The following is a 16,997-nucleotide window of genomic DNA, read 5'->3' as shown; positions in this document are numbered from 1 at the left end:
TAAATTCCAACTCAACGTTCTGCCTTTTGTGGGGGCAAATTAGGCAGTTTTTGAAGTCCAGCAGCATGACTTGGTAGCTCTGGATCTGAAAGTGCAATAGACAGCTTCAGTAAAGTATTTCTTTGAGTGGCCATGTCCATACCAGCCTCTTTATTTTTCCAGTACAGATCCGCTACAATGGAAACTCCAGTACAAACACAAGCAGAACAGTTACATAATTGGGTCTTATACTTTCAAACAAAATGCCACTGTCACCTGATGTCAGGTCATTTTGAAATAATAATTTACACTCACGGAATTACGGCATAGTCAGTGGTTTCTGATCCAGAAGCAAACTTTATTTCATTACAGCTGGAAACTCAGTCACCTTCTCAATATCTTAACAGCATTAACTGTGCCCATACTTTTGTTCATCTCCAGTGCCAGTCATTTCTTGGCTGTCTTATTAAGTACATAAGTATGTTTCATAAACTCTGGGGAAAGAAAAAGGGAGAAAAAGAGAAACATGTTTACCTGTATAATTTGCAACGTATAGTATAACATTTCTGTAGAATAAGAGACCCTTTCGGTTAATAATTCCTCCGTGTCACAGATGGACAGACTTTGTGCCCAGGGCAGCAAATATTTACCCTGAAAGTAGCATCAAAAGGTAGGTATGCAAAAGAGGGGGGCCAAGGAGGCTAAGGGGGGGGAAGGGACTTTCCGGGAAAAAGTTTCTGTTTCGACTTTGCTTGAAAACTGCTGCCTGAAAAATCAAATGATGTGTGACTCATTCTCCACAGTAGAGACACTCCCATCCCATTTCAATTGTCCAATCCTATTCTTTGGGGAAATCAAAGTTCCTCTTTAGTCTTTCTTCATCTATTCCTTTTTTAAAAAAATATGTGATAAACTAAACAAAGTAGCCGAGAATTCCTTTGGTGGACAGAAAGAAGTTTTGGATCTGGGGAGCCAAGCAAGGTAAGGAATGATTTCAGATAACTTTTCCAAAGTTCAGAGACAACCCTATTAGGGCCAAAGTGTTCAGGAGATTTGCAAGAGTTTTAGTCTCCTTTTTTTAGGAGACCCAAGTCCCTGCAGGTTTTCTACTAATCTTAGAAACATAGAATACAGAATCAAAGGGCTGGATGTTATCTAGTCCAACTACATGCTCAAGGCAGGGGACCTTATACCATCCAGGTCAAATGGTTGTCCAGGGTGTTCTTGAAAACCTCCAGCAATGGAGCATTTGGGAAAGCAAGCTGTTCCATTGATTAATTGTTCTCACTGTCAGGAAGTTTCTCCTTTGTTCCAGGTTGGATCTCTTTAATGAGCTTCCACCCTTTGCTTCTTATCCTGCCCTCAGGAGCTTTGAAGAATAAACCAACCCCCCCCCCCCATCTCACTGACTCTCTACAATTGTTTCATGCTATCTCTGTCTGTTATCATTTCATACTGCCCCTCAAGTACTGGAAGTCAGCTGTTATAATTAAAGCTGCTTCCTCTTTGCTGCTGTTAGGGGCAAAGAGGAGAGGGAGGGTAATTCTCGGCACAAAGCCAGAATAAGGTCGTAACTTGGGTTTATCATATTTTTTCCAATTCAGAGAAGCAACCTGGTTAATATGCATTATAAAAACACAAGTGATGCTCTATTGTGTGTATTGCAGCTATTGTATCTCTGTGTGTGGGTGGGTGGGTGGGTGTAGCAAAATGATATTTGAAAGGGTTGGATTATATATCAACTTCTGCAGCAATATTAAACTATTTTTCTATTATCGCCTATGTCTACCATGGGTGGATCCGTCTGCATACATTTCTACTTCAACTGAATTGCCAGAAATTGTAATTGTAACATTTGATTGCTATCTTATCTAGCTTTCTCCTTCTCTAGCAGCTTTGCCTTTGATGATGCTGGCTATGAGCTCTGATATTTGGAGGGCATCAGCTTCGAGAAGGTTTGATCGAGTAATAACAAATAGTCTTTTCAATAATGAAACTTTTCTCTGTTTTCAGGACTGTGCAAGTAAAGTGGTCTTTTCCCTTCCCTGACCATGGCATTTTGGCTTTGGCCTCTCTTGGTGTTGCTGAGCACAGAGATTGCAATAGCTGAAGATCTGGGATTCAAAACTTGTAGACTGCAAGGTCTCAGTGAAAAGGTACTAGAAGTGCTACCTGGAGGTGGCTGGGACAACTTGCGTAATGTGGAGATGGGCAAAGTCATGACCCTCAACTATTCCCAATGCCGGACTACTGAAGATGGTGAGTACCTCATTCCCAATGATGTCTTTTTGGTGCCCCTCAAGAAGAGCACGGTGGAGATCCACTCTGAAATTATTGAAGACTGGCTGTCCTACACCGATGCATTTTCCAAATCCATCAATGCTGAGGCTTCCTACCTCACTGTGCTCAATGGCAGGTTCTCCACTGGTAGCCAAGAAACGAAGACCCACAATGTCTATGATGAGACAGTCACCACAAGAGTGCAGGTACTGCATCACATCTACTCTGTGAAAGCTCAACCGTCCTTCACTTTCCACAACGACTTCCGTCATCAGCTTGTGAGTATAGGCAACCAGCTGGAGAACAATCAGAGTCGGATTGCTGAGTATATGGCAGAAATGCTGGTATTAAGCTACGGCACACATGTCCTCACAGGTGTGGAGGCTGGAGCATCCCTCATACAAGAAGATCAGGTGAAAAAGAAGTTTTTGCTGGACAATGAGGCTAAGAAAGCAAGCATCACTGCCTCTGCCTCTGTTACTTTTTTCCACAAAGTCAATGTGGGAATTGGGACCTCCATGGAAGGTTTGAGTAATATGACTAAGGAGTATCTGGTAAATACTGTAAATTCCAAATTGGAGAGCTGGGGCAGTGTGCCTTTCTATCCTGGTATCACCCTCCAGAAATGGCAGGAGGGCATCCCCAATGGTTTAGTGGCGATAGGCAAGTCAGGGCTTCCTCTGCCATTTTTCATCACCCCTGATGCTTTACCCGAATTGCCAGAGCCTACAGTCTATCGAGTGGCCACTACAGTGGAAAACGCTATCCGCCTCTACTATGCAATCAACACCCATCCAGGCTGCGTTGAGCCCAGCTCAAAGAACTTCAATTTCCAGGCCAATGTGGATGATGGCTCGTGCCAAAACCCCAGCACAAATTATACCTTTGGTGGAATCTTTCAGGAGTGCCATGGGGTTTCGGGCCAGGACTCAGAAGAGCTTTGCCAGTCTTACCGTATCCAGAACCCTTTGACTGGCAGCTACTCTTGCCCGAAGAACTATTCGGCTGTCCTGCTGCACGAAGAGCAGCGTACAGCCAACCAGCCAAAGATGGAGTGTCACCAGCAGTGCCATTCCTGCTGGCTTGTATTTAAATGCTGTAACAAGGTGTGCGGCATCCGCTACTACCCCAGCACAGTGAAGTTCTTTGCTTATTGGTGTGCTGCCGCAGGCCCAATAGCTCAGAGCACAGGATTTCTCTTTGGAGGACTCTATAGTACCGGGAATGAGAACCCAGTGACCAACACCTATACCTGTCCAGCCTACTTCTTCCCCTTGGTCCTCTTTGACAATCTGAAGGTGTGCGTCAGCAATGACTATGAGATGGGCTCCCGCTTTGCGGTGCCCTTCGGTGGCTTCTTCAGCTGCCAGTCTGGCAATCCTCTGGCAGGCTTGCGGGAGGGGCAAAGCCCTGGAATCCTCCAGGATTTTTTCTACCAAGATTCCCCTACTAAGTACCCCATGAAATGTCCAAGTGGATATAGTCAACATAAGGCATATTTAAGTGATGGCTGTGAAATTCTCTATTGCTTGCAGGCAGGGACACTTTTTGCTCAGCAGTTGGCTCCCATCAAACTCCCCCCTTTTCTGCGCACACCATCCCCAAATGGCAGCCTTTCTGAAACAATCCTAGTGAGCACCGAAGGTAGCCAAGCCTGGGTCAAAATACAGCAGAGTGGGAGCTGGAGGTTGGCCAATGGCACAGATGGGAAGGCAATAGCTCTTCTTTTCCAGAGAAATGACAATTTGGGATTATCAAATGGGGCCATTGCTGGGATTTGCGTGGCAGTGATTGCAATCTTGGTTATCTTTGTTTTTATCGCATTCAGAATTCGGCGCTACAAGATTAGAGGCTACCAAGAGGTGACAAATGAGCATCTAGTCAATAATGATGGAAACTATGGAACCACAGAAACACTTCCAGAATTTAGTGCTGCCTGAAACATATTTTCATCTATACTTTGAAGCTTACTTCCAACTGTGGGAAGTGGGAGAGGCAGAATAATAAGGGGGAGTTGTGTAGGGATGGGGGGAGGAAGCATTAACTATGGGTGTATGTAAAAATGTTTGATCAAAATGATGCTAACCAGCTTCCAAGCAAAATAATTTGCTTTGAATTGAGTGAATATAGGTAATTGATAATTTATTTACCTGAATATAGGTAAAATAAGCAACCAGAGGGAAATAAATGGAAAGATCTAGGTTTTATCACGAATGTCAAATTATATGAATGAAAGGAAAATAATTCAGCTGTAACAATATAGCTTTTTGTTTGAGCAACTGTAGTTCTATAGCTGAAAGAGAATAGGTTACACTGACAGGACAAGATAGGAAAGGACTTAAAAGTAATTTTAGTAGACTGAGACATAATTTAGAGCAAGAACAGCTCTTGCTGTAGTGTACTGAGAATTCATTTATATGTAGGGGGATTTATTTTACTTTTATTGCACTTTGACAGCCATCACTTGATACATTATTTTAAAAAAGCGGATAAGCAACAATACCGAGTATAATAAGCAAACTCCTTTGGCAGTCAGTCAATAAATCCTTTGTCAATCCAATAAATCCTGTGCTGTTGTTTAGAAAAAGGTCTTTGACCCTTAGGTGATGATTTTTTCATCACTGCCTTATGAAATTAGCCCTAATTGGTAAGAGTGAGATAATTGCTTTAATTCCTGGAAACATATGGGTTTATCAACATACTGTATTATGAAACTCCACTTGTATTGGAAAATAGAGATTAGCCAAATGTAAGTCAAATGTATGTGGTGATATTCTGAAATGCTTTCTTGCTGAATACTTTGTTTATTTCCTTTGTTTATCACAATAAATTGATATATTTGGAAGTTTATGGCCAGTTACTCTTCTATAAGTGGCATTGTGGCCTAGCGGTGAAGACGCTTGCTTCCCACCCGGAAGATTAGGAGTTCAATCCTAGGTAGTGGCAGATGTTTCTTAGGACACAAAGAAAAAAATACCTGCTGTGAACTCTGCATGGCATCAGGAAGGGCATCTGGCCAGTAAATGCTCAACTCCATCCAGTCACCCGCAACTCTGCCCTGAGTTAAGGGATTACAGGGTGGTAAAAAGAGAGGTGTTTTTTTTTTTAATGGTTAGTTATTCTTCTCTCTCTTCTGTCAGGTAACCCAGCTTCCCTCCTTTAGACACTAGCCTTGTTTCTTCTCTGGGCCATGGCTGAAGTCCTTTCATCTCCTTTTTTCCACCCTGCAAAAAGACAACAGTTCCAAAACACCAACCAGTTCCATTCTGGGCCTCTGCTGTGGAAACGTTCTTAGATAAACAGCTCAGACATCATATTATGCTAAGAATTATTGTGTTCTGGTGTTTGGACTGAATGGAGTATTTCAATATACCTACAGAGGGATGGGGACACTACACACTGGCCCTCACTCCAACCCCACACGTTGCCCACGGAGCAGGCAGATTTCAGGAGCAGGAATGAAACCTGGCCTGTTAGAAATAAAGATCTCCTCAGTTTGAGTGTGTTGAGGTGTTGGGGTGGCTGCTCCTGGAGAGCCAAATGAGTCTTAATACTTAATTGTGCCCAATTCCCACAAAATGAGTGAACAGGACAGAGCCGGCAAGAATGAATTGTTCAGGGCTAGGTTTCACAGTTTAGAAAACTCCCATCAAGTATTTTTTTGTAAAACTTCCTCATTCCAGTTCTTCTGATATTTTTCTTAACAAATTAGAATAGAATTTAATGCTACAGCTTACTTAGTTGTCGTTTCTTAATCGGCATAAAACAAATTCTTTATAACAAACCCTATAATTGGTTCATTAAATTTAGTGCAGGCAGTCCTCGACTTATGGCACAATTCAGCCTAGAATTTCTGCTGCTGAGTTTTGCCTCATTTTACGATTTTTCTTGCCACTGTTGTCAAATGATTCACTGCCATTGTAATGTTAGTAACAAGGTTGTTAAATGAGTATGGCTTCACAATTGACTTTGCTTGTTGGAAAGTTGCAAAAGAGGATTACGTGGCCCTGAGGACACGGCAACCGTCACAAATATGAGTTGGTTGCCAAGTGTCTGAATTTTGATCGTGTGACTATGGGGGATGCTGCAAAGTGTGAAAAATTATCATAAATCGCTTTTTTCAGTGCCTATTGTAACTTTGAATGGTCATTTATACAAACGGTTGTAAGTGGAGGACTATCTGCACTATGTGTCACCATTTTCCTCTCAGATGTGTTGAGCTACAAGTCCCATCATCCCCAGCCAGCATGTATTTCTTCTATTTTGTGGACCTATTAGGAGGCATGCTACGCTGTATAAAGCTGGGATTTAAGGCCTTACAAGCCTTTTCCTTGTGCAAAAATTGACTTTGAAAGAATCTCTCATGCTCTACCACTTCACCCATCTGAGGCAAATCCTGATTGGCCTCTTCAGACCAGAAAATAAAGGTGTTGCAGTTGTTCCTTTATTTTATCAGTTAGACCAGGGGTGTCAAACTGCCGGCGGGCGGGCCAGATGCGTCATGCCGAAACCATGTCCATCCCATTGGCGGCAATGGAGAAAAAGTTGTGATATGTCACGACACATCACGTGACGTTGTGAGTTTGACACCCCGGAGTTAGACAATGGGAGGAGGTAGAATTACCCAACTGTGAGAGCAGAGAGTATCTAGATTCATAACCTTTTTTAGTAAGGTAGTTGACTCATTGTTTGATGCAGCTGCGCTCGCTCAAGGCAAAACAGATATGCACATACTTCACTAAAAGCCAAAATCACAAGTCAGCTTGTCTTGATATTGGAACTGTCCTGAACTGTATTCAGAACTCATTTATTTGCAACTTAAGTCCTGGCAAGAATTGGGTCTGAAACAAGATAGCAATTCTCTCTCTTTCTAGCTGCCCCATCTAGCATTGCATTTATAAGTTTTTGGGGATAGAAATCCATCTTTAGCCAAGGTGCCTAAAACACCCCCAGTATTGTTTTAAAAATACTTTATATTATTATTTTCATGCTGAAAAAAAGATCCTTTGCTTTGGTTTTTATGGGAACTATAAAACTGTTGCATACTCAAATAGCTTTCAGCAAAAAGAGGTGATCGGCAAACATCTGTTTGAAGGATTACCTGGAAATAACAATTCAGGCAGCTGATGGTCCTAGAGACCCCTCCCATAGGGGTAGTATTCCAGGAGAGAGATAATTGATCTCTCAATTGCTGGACTGAAAGGCACCCTCCTCATAGCAGTGGCTGAATGATCTGTCGCTCTTTATTTCTTTGCCATTGGTGCTCCAATAATAGAAAGATTGAACACAAATCAGTGGGGTCTTTAGGTTCAGAAGGCAGAGGGAAAACATCTGTCCAATGAATGGGGTATTATCTAGTTTGGTAATGGAACATCTGCAAATAAACAACCAAGCTCAGAGAACACCAAAAACTGCACGGTTCAGTCCTGAGTTACAAATATTCTCTTGTGTTGGTAAATTCAACACTTTGTTTACATTCTTTGAACAATCCCTACAAAAGTAGTATAAAATAGATAGCTGGTATGTCAGTTTAATTTGGAAGATCCTTGGTTTTCCTCAACTTCTCCTGAGTATAAAGTAAAATGATACCTGTATAGCTTCCAAAGCACAGGGCTTTCTTTTAAATAATAGTATGAAATGAATATGCTGAGAATATTACATAATCCCAGATTCAAAGAACAAACTTCTAATCCCTTGACATGTATAGTTTTTCATCAACTATTTAAAAACGCAAATACTTAAAATGGACAGAAACTGGTGAGGTGGGAACCAGCAATTTCTGGGTCAGTAACAATTATTACATAACCACAGCTCAACCATGGCCATCAAGGGTCCCAACAAGTATCTATTAATTCAGAATGGCAGGAGGAAAAGAAGTCAGGAGTACCCACACCTCAAGCATCTAAATAATAATAATTATTGTTGTGTCCTGGGCCTGATGAGGCAAGGTGCAAGGCGCGAACAAAAGAGATTTATGATAGGCTGTTTGGAAAACTATAAAAGGCTTGCGAGCCTGTTGGGTTACTGAGTGGTAACGTGGAATAAATAAAGAAGAACTTGGTTACAACGTGTGTGTCACTTCAATGCCGCGAACCCCAAGACGTAAAAGTGGTGACGAAGGTGGGATTGCTGCAAAGAAGAAGACAATTGAAGAACCTAGCCTCTAAAAAAAAAAAAAGAGCTGGAAGCTGGGAAATTAGCGCCCAGATCTGCACTCGTCTGCCAGTATGCAAACGCTGGAGATGGGCTTGGCAAATGGGCCTCTTCCCCACCGAAGTTGCAGTGAGGCTAAGAGAAGCTAGCAATGTTGAAGATCAGCTAGCTGTCCGAATTCAACGTGTCTCACCTGGAGCGTTGGAACTCTTATGTGGCCCGGGTGGAAAACTACCCCAAGTTAACCAGGTTTGAGAAGATGGCTTGAAGGCAGGGACCTTGCTGCGCGTCTGCAGCCAGGACACTTTCGATGTAGCAGAAAACTTAGTAGCTCCTGCGCCGCTTGAGTCTGTATCGTACACAGACTTGAAGAATATGCTGAAGGACCACTTCCATCCAAAGCTCTCTGTGATCGCGTGGAGGCATGCTTTTGAGCAAAGGGATCAGAAGCCTGGTGAGTCTGCTATGGAATTCATTGCTGCCCTGAGACAAGCAGCCAGGCCTTGTGAGTTCAAGGACTTGGAAGAACGTTTACAAGACTGTTTTGTCTGCGGCCTTAGAAGTAGAGAACTGCAATAAAAATATTTGCTAAAGCTGAAGTCACCTTCCAAGATGTCTTGCGCGAAGTTGCAGCTGAAGAGGCAGCTGAAGAGGCAGCAGGCGGCACGGTGAAGGCCTTGCACCTCGCCAAAAGCGCTACCGCAGTCACGTCCATCCATCAAGAGGACGCTCAAGAAGATTCAGAAGCGGATCCTGAAGAAGGAGTGGACAGACTTCACCAGCCAGCAGAAAGAAGACCAAAGGGGCATCCAGACAAGGCCCCAGCAGCTCCTCAGTGTCTCAGGTGTGGAGGATGTCACAAGCGAGTTGACTGCAGATTCCGCTCCGCCATTTGCCGGGCATGTGGCAGGCAAAGCCACATTGCTTCTGTCTGTTTGGGTTGCCAGAAGGTCCAACCTCGGAAAAAATTGCTTCAGAAAGGTACCAGGGTCCCCAGCCAACACAGGGTGGGTTTCTGCGCATCATGCAAGAGTATTCTGAGGATAGGGACACACAAGATCCTTAAGAAAAAACTTTGCATTGACGTGAAGTTGCAAGAGGTTCCCCTATCGATGGAGTTGGACACAGGGTCCACTCTATCACTCATTTCACTTGACACCTTCAAAAGGATTTGCAGCAGTAGTGGCCTTCGAGTCAAACTCAGGCCCTCAAATTTAATCCTCACTGACTTTCAGAATTCCAAAGTTAGTGTCAAGGGGGAGGCTACGCTCAAAGTGCAGCATAAGGCTTTTGAGGATTTCTTAGATGTGGTGGTAGTGGGGGTGAACGCACAAGTCTTATTGGACTCGATTGGTTCGAGGCCCTTGGAATTCAAGTGACTGGGCTGCACAGCGTGCAAACATTGGGCCTTGCAGAAGTCTGCAAGCAGTTTGCTGATGTGTTTAGCTCAGAGCTTGGATCCTACAAGGGCCTCCCATCGCATTATGTTTAGATCCAACTATCACGCCCATCAGGATCAAGCCTAGAAGGATACCTTTTGCCCTTAAAAGCAAGATAGATGCAGAGCTGGACAAGCTGATCCAGCAGGGCATCTTAGAGCCTGTGGACTCCAGTCCATGGGAAACCCCCATTGTTACGACTTTAAAGGCTAATGGAGAAGTCCGCAGACTATAAGGGTATACTGAATAAAGCGTTGCAATAGCACGCATATCCAATGCCTGTGGTAAGCCACATTTTGACCTCCCTCCAGGGGGGGCGCATTTTTGCAAAACTTGATTTGGCACAGGCCTATCACAGTTACCTGTTGATGAGGCAACTGCAGAGACCAAACAATTGTAACACATAGAGAGGCCTTTAAGGTTAAAAGACTGCAGTTTGGGGTGAATGTAGCCCCTGGCATATTTCAAAGTGTCATGGAACGCACACTTCGTGGTATTCCTGGGGTCTGTCCCTACTTTGATGACATCCTCATTGCTGGGGAGTCATCTCAAAATCTAGCAGAAAGATTAAGGGCTGTCTTGTTGCATTTCCGCCAATCAGGCCTTAAATTAAAGCAGGATAAATGCAAAATAGGAGTCATTTCCACTGACTTCTTAGGCTTCAGGATTGATGCTCAAGGCATCCGCTCTGCTGAATCTAAGCTTCAAGTGATTCAGCAGGCCCCAAGGCCCACATGCAAGAGTAAGCTGCAAGCCTTCTTGGGGCTCTTAAATTTTTAACCATGCATTTCTCCCACACAAGGCTGCTGTGGCAGAGCCGTTACACCGGCTCTTAGACAAGCAGGCTCCATGGCAGTGGACTAAAGTCCATGACAGGAGTTTCAGTGAGGTTAAGGCCTTGCTCTCTTCAAATTAGCGCATTTCAATTAGCAACTGTATTAGCGCATTTCAATGAGCAACTGCCTGTGTGCATCGCATGCGATGCATCTCCTTATGGGGTGGGAGCAGTACTTAGCCACCTGAAGGCTGATGGGACAGAAGTCCCCGTAGCCTACTATTCAAGGACTCTGTCATCTGCAGAGCAGAATTACACTCAGATTGACAAAGAAGCCTTGGCTATAGTGGCTGGCATAAAGAAATGCCATGATTCCTTATATGGCCGCCACTTCACGGTCTACACAGACCATAAACTTCTGCTGGGTTTGTTTACTACCAACAAACAGACACCACACATTATTTCTCCACATATGCTGAGATGGTCAATTTTCCTGTCAGCATATGATTATACACTCATCCACAAACCGGGAAAAGAGATGGGTCATGCAGATGGCCTCAGCAGATTACCTCTCAAACAAATAGAGGCAGATCCTGCTCCTGCTATTAATATTCTGTCCATTCAGGAGTTGCCTGACTCTCCCCTCAATGCTAGGGATGTAGTTGCAGAACTGCCACAGATCACACGCTTACACTTGTGCTGACATGGGTCTTGTCAGGATGGCCTGACACATGTCCAGATGCTGCGTTTCAAGGTTTCTGGCAAAGAAGGCATGAACTGTCTACATTTAAGGGATGCCTGCTATGGGATAGTAGAGTAGTTATCCCAGCCTCACTGACGTCTAGAGTCTTGTCCTCTCTGCATGAGGGACATCCAGGCATAGCACGCATGAAAGCGCTTGCACGCAGCCATCTTTGATGGCTGGGGCTTGATAAATCTATCAAGGCCCAGGTGCACGAGTGCCAGGTGTGCCAACAATCCCGGCGTGAAATGCCTCAGGCCCCCGTACACAGGTGGGAGAAGACACAAACCTCTTGGTCAAGGGTACATTTAGATTACGCTGGGCCCTTTCAGGGGCAATTCTTCCTTATCCTGGTGGATAGCCATTCCAAGTGGCTAGAGGTTGTACCTCCACTACTACTGCCAGGACTATCCAGGTGTTGAGAGGAATCTTTGCTACCCATGGCCTCCCAAATGTCCTTGTTTCTGACAACGGTCCTCAATTTACTTCTTTTGAGTTCCAGGCTTTCCTTCAGGCCAACTTGATCCAGCACGCCACGTCAGCTCCTTTCCACCCTTCCACCAATGGGCAAGCTGAACGTATGGTGCGCACCACCAAAGACCCGCTCAAAAGAATCACACACGGTAACTGGCATCACAGGTTAGTAGATTTTCTTCTTGCATACCGCACTGCACCATGCACTGCCACTGGAAAGAGCCCAGCTGAACTCTGCTGGGGTCGCCGCCTCATCACAAAGTTGGACAGACTGCACCCAGACCGGGTGGCTTCACAGGTGTCATAGCCGCGATCATCCAGGAGACTTCAGGTGGGTGATCTGTTCTGGGCAAGGAACTATGGTCCTGGACATCTCTGGGTCCCTGCTATCTTCTGCAAGATTTCAGGGCCGCTTTCATACGAAGTGACCTTGGGAGACGGCTGCATCCTTCGGCATCACATTGACCAACTGCACTGGCGGTTGCCCCCCGATGTTTCTGCCCCAGACTCTGCTCTCGGGGGGAGGGAGGCCAGGAACATGGTCACATTTCAGGTCAAAATCCTGGGAACCAGTCTTACTGTTCCTGGGATTGCCGCAAATTGCTATTGATTCCCCAGTGGAGGAGCAACGGCATCCTCACGATTCAGCTATTGCTCCAAACAGGGAGTCCTGTGCATCAGCAAGTGCTCTGAACAGGAAGTCATCCCGAGGGGTAGCCTGCGCATCCGCAAGAGCACCAAACAGGAATTCTCCTGAGAGGGGGTTTGCCATAGAGGCGGCTCCTGATTCTGGCACCTCAGCCACCTACACGGGGAAATGGAACTATTGGGGCACAGCTGCAACACAGGTCACGTCCGAGACTGGTTGCGGGCTAGAGGGACTAAGTTCCCAGGAGCAGTCCATGGTGGACGGGGAGACCTCCGCTCCACCATCGGGCTTGGGGATTTTCTCTTCTCCAAGGGAACCTGATGGAGTCCAGAAGACTCAGCCAGCCCGCCACAATGGGAGTCACCTGTAAATTATGAGCATCAAAGTCCTGGTCTATTGAGCCTACCAGACGGGCCGGTAGGCCAGGCACCATTAAATAAAAGTCCTGGTCTGCCTAGCTGGGCAGGTGAGCTGACAGGCCAGGCATTCTCCCTGACCTTGTGTAGGACGCAAAGGGCTAAGGCCCCTCTCAAGCATCTGGGAGACTATGTGAGGTTTCTGTCATCATAAAGGAACCTTGCTGGTCCATAACTGGGTGATGGGAATCTATACTTGGTCTAGCATAACACACTAATTACAATTTGGGAGAGCGGTTTGTTTAAGTTATTGTATAAAGATATTATTGTTGTATAAAGATATTCTGCCAGTGTGTGGGCCAGGGAAATTCTTTTTTTGTTGTTGTTGTCTGCCAGTGAACAATTGTAAGTGTGTGTGTCATCTAGGGGGGAGGAGTGTTGTGTCCTGGGCCTGATGAGGCAGCTCAGCAGGCCCAGAAATGTTGCAAATGATCCCGGGCAACCCAAAAGCTGCCTGGGACCAGACTGGTTGGCACCGACCTTGCGCGCATGCGCATGCAAGGCGCAAACAAAAGAGATTTATGATAGGCTGTTTGGAAAACTATAAAAGGTCTGTGAGCCTGTTGAGTTACTGAGTGGTAACGGGGAATAAAAAGAACTTGGTTACAACGTGAGTCTGTCGCTTCAATGCCGCAAAACCCAAGATGTAAAAATAATAACAACAATACTACTACTACTACTACTACTACTACTACTACTACTACTAAAGTTGGAAGGGACCTTGGAGGTCATCTAGTCCAGGGGTGTCAAACTCAATTTCATTAAGGGCCGCATCAGCATTGTAGTTGCCCTCGAGGGGTTGGGTGGCTGTGGCCAGGGTGGGTGCAGCCTACTGGGTGGGTGTGGATGGAGTGGGTGTGGCCTACTGGGTGGGCATGGCCAGCTCTACATCATTTGCGTCAAGGGTGCCTGTGGAGGCCTGGGCAGATCTGAGCATCTCTGGCAGAAGGGGGTGGGACCAGGGCAAGCGCCAAGGCATGGTCCATTTCTTCATTCTTCACAAAAGGTGACACCTCCCCAGCATGCACCCAGGGGGCGAGGCCGACGCAGCAGGGGCTGGTTCCTCGCTGTTTCTAGATGGCCTTGTGGAGCTAAAACTGAATGCGTTTCAGCATAGATGGCCACCACAAAATTGTACATTGGTTCCCTCCCAGCCAGCCTGGGCCAGGGCCAAGGCAGCAGGGGCCTTCCCTCACTGTTTCCAGGATGACTTTGCGGGCCACATGAAACCACTTTGTGGGCAGCATCTGGCCCCCAGGCCTTGTGTTTGACATGTCTGATCTAGTCCAACCCCCTGCTCAGGCAGGAAACCCTATACCATTTCAGATAAATGGCTGTCCAGTCTCTTCTTAAAAACTTCCAGTGTTGGAGCATTCACCGCTTCTGGAAGCAGGTTGTTCCACTGATTAATTGTTCTAGTTGTCAGGAAATTTCTCCTTAGCACTAGGTGGCTTCTCTCCTTGGTTAGTTTCCACCCATTGCTTCTTGTCCTGCCTCGGGGTGCTTTGGAGAATATAGAAGAGGTCTCTGACTTCTTTGGACAGATGTGAGTGAATACTATATTTCAGTCTTCATTCTTATCTGCAGCATACATTCTGATCTAACCAAGTCTGGCAGTCTTCTGCCTGTCTAATCAAGACTTCAATTATGAGGTTAAATGAGGTCTGCTATTTACTGCCAAGCCTGGGTGGGAAAATTGATTTATCCCATTTACAGAGATTCAATTAAACACCTCAGCCTACATCCATGAGTGTCTGTACCTGTTCAATGTAAAAATAAATACGTATGACATTTTATGACCCTAAGGAGAAAGAAAACACATTCACTACACAGAGAACTTATAACACAATTATTTTTATTAGGTGTATATTGAAGAGAGGTTCTTCTAGTAACTTATAAATGGTACAAAGCCCACCTTTTATACAGAAACCGTTATCTTGTGCCAGAAATCAGTTTACACTATTCAGAAGATCAAAACCCAAAGATGCCAGTGGTAAAGCTGATGGTAGCATTACACTGTTGGAAGGCAGAGCAATGTGTGCCAGATCACCTGCTGTGAAGAATCCCTTTGCAGTGCAGGATGTCGTCTTCTCAGCAGTGATGAAGATTTGGGTGGCAAGGGGCTATTTCCTATGGCATGCTTTCTTCATCTCCCACCCCCCCTCCAATTTTTTTCCTTCTGTATCTCATACAAATGCATTTTTTTTCCACCGCTGTTTTTTGTCCATGGGAATCAGTGGTCTAACAAATGAAAGTCTACAAAATACTGAAATAATTCTTGAGATTTTATTTTAACGAATGCAGTTTATCATCTTGAATTAAACGTCTATCATTGTATTTTGAATATGGAAACATACTTTAGAATATGGTCCTTCCATGTATGAGGCTTGGAGCAATCGGATCCATTGGATCCCTCACAAATTAAAATTTAAAAAAAAGAGCCAGTTTGATGTAGTGCTTAAGGTGTTGGTGTAGCAATCGATACTAATTCTTCTTCAGCTCATTTCTTTTCCTCACAACTCTGAAATCTGGCTGATAGATCCTAAGTTTTAAGTAATTTGGGGGGGGGGGTTGATTTAGCTTTACCCCTCCAATGTGTGAAGACTGTTGCATTTCAGTGTGGAAAATTGAGTCACAAATGGAAATATGAGTGGAGAGGAGTTACTATTCATTTTCTACTCTAGTAGCTGAGGTATGGATAGGCATGAACTCATATCAAAAGAGGAACTTGAGTTAATTTAAATGTCACATGCAATCAGGCATTTATCCATAGTTACAGCCTGGCTGAAACAGTCACCTCTGATCAGAATATGAAAACATTCTGCTCAGCATTAAACTAAATATGGCAATTGCTCTTTCCCTAATGGTCAGCTGTGTGTTTAACACATACAGCTTGCCAGGATGCTTTAATTACCTAGCCTTGGTTATAATAAAGTTAGCTGGGCTTCCAAATAAGAAACATTATCTGTTAAATAGGAGATATTTGCAGCAGATGGCCACAATGAGCTGAGTGCAGCTATTTTCAAAATAAGCTAAGCAGGGTCAGGCTAGGTTAGCATTTGGAGGGAGCCACCAGGAAATCTCAGAGCTGTAATTTACATAAGGTAGTTGAAAAAGAGTCCTGAAAGAGGACAATGACAAACTACTTCCATGGCTGCCAAGAAAACAAAAGGCTAAGCTCAATGCAAAGGAATCTTGATCTTTACTCCTTTATAACCCTTCCAATGCTTAGCTTGCCACTGCAACAGCATTTTCTGTCCAAAAATAAATGACAAAGTAAAATTAAAATGCCATAAAATGTTCTCCTCTTGCAATAAATCTAGAGAAATAATGCAACAAACCAAGCCTAAAACGGATGTAATCTTTTGACAAAGATGTGAAGATTTTATTTAGCTAGCTAAATTTATATGGTTGCCCATTTTACAAAAGCTGACTCTGGCCAGCACCACAAGACTTCCCATACCAAACAAATTAATGAAAAAGCAACTCCAGGGAAAATGTAAAATGTTGGAATAACAGTGATTTTTTTTAAAAAATTTTTTTTTTAAAAAAATAGTAGGTTACTGTACGACTCCTGTACTCTTTTCTAGAATTTTGTTTCTGAAAAGACAGAAGGAAGAAGTGCTTTTCAACAGAGAGAGGAACAATCCTGCTTGGATAGTTATATCAATATTCGTTTAGCTTACTTATATCTTAGAAAATTAGTACTAAACTAATTCAAATTTGTAAGTAGCTAAATAGAAACATGTTTGTGTTGGGTTAGAGCAGGGCTTTTCAACCTTTTCACCCATTGTATCACTTTTAGGATACGGCAACATCCGAGTACCACCAGTCGCCTAACAAGGTGTCAAAAACTTGATGACCCAAAAAAAAAAAGAAAAAAAGTGATAAAGTACAGGTAGTCCTCGACTTACAACAGTTCGCTTAGTGACTATTCAAAGTTACAATGGCACTGAAAAAAGCCACAGCCGAGCAAGACACCTGTCTGCCCGCCCGGCCGCACTCTTCCTCCTGTCCAAGGTTTTCATTGTTGTGAGCATTTCTGTTGAGGATTGGCAGCGGGGGTGGGGGGTATTTGGTTTTTATTCCC

The 16,997-nt window shown here is 44.3% G+C and overlaps 1 protein-coding gene across 1 annotated transcript; it reads left to right on the top strand.

The window, feature by feature from the left end:
- The first annotated feature begins 794 nt into the window (after positions 1-794).
- LOC120307043 (macrophage-expressed gene 1 protein-like) lies at positions 795-5,104 on the top strand. The gene is made up of 2 exons (XM_039341262.1): positions 795-960; positions 1,993-5,104. Exon 2 carries the CDS (start codon positions 2,031-2,033, stop codon positions 4,197-4,199), a length of 2,169 nt encoding a protein of 722 aa, XP_039197196.1. The 5' UTR covers positions 795-960; positions 1,993-2,030; the 3' UTR covers positions 4,200-5,104.
- Positions 5,105-16,997: the final 11,893 nt, after the last annotated feature.

This window comes from Crotalus tigris, unplaced genomic scaffold, assembly GCF_016545835.1.
Source record: "Crotalus tigris isolate CLP2741 ecotype Arizona unplaced genomic scaffold, ASM1654583v1 scf7180000017764.6130737, whole genome shotgun sequence".
Lineage (NCBI taxonomy): Eukaryota > Metazoa > Chordata > Lepidosauria > Squamata > Viperidae > Crotalus > Crotalus tigris.
Note: the sequence above shows the minus strand (reverse complement) of the source record. Positions and strands in the feature narration are given on the sequence as shown.

What these genes read in the sequence shown, in the direction of transcription:
- LOC120307043 (XM_039341262.1), top strand. Translation starts at nt 2,031, where the DNA reads ATGGCATTTTGGCTTTGGCCTCTCTTGGTGTTGCTGAGCACAGAGATT.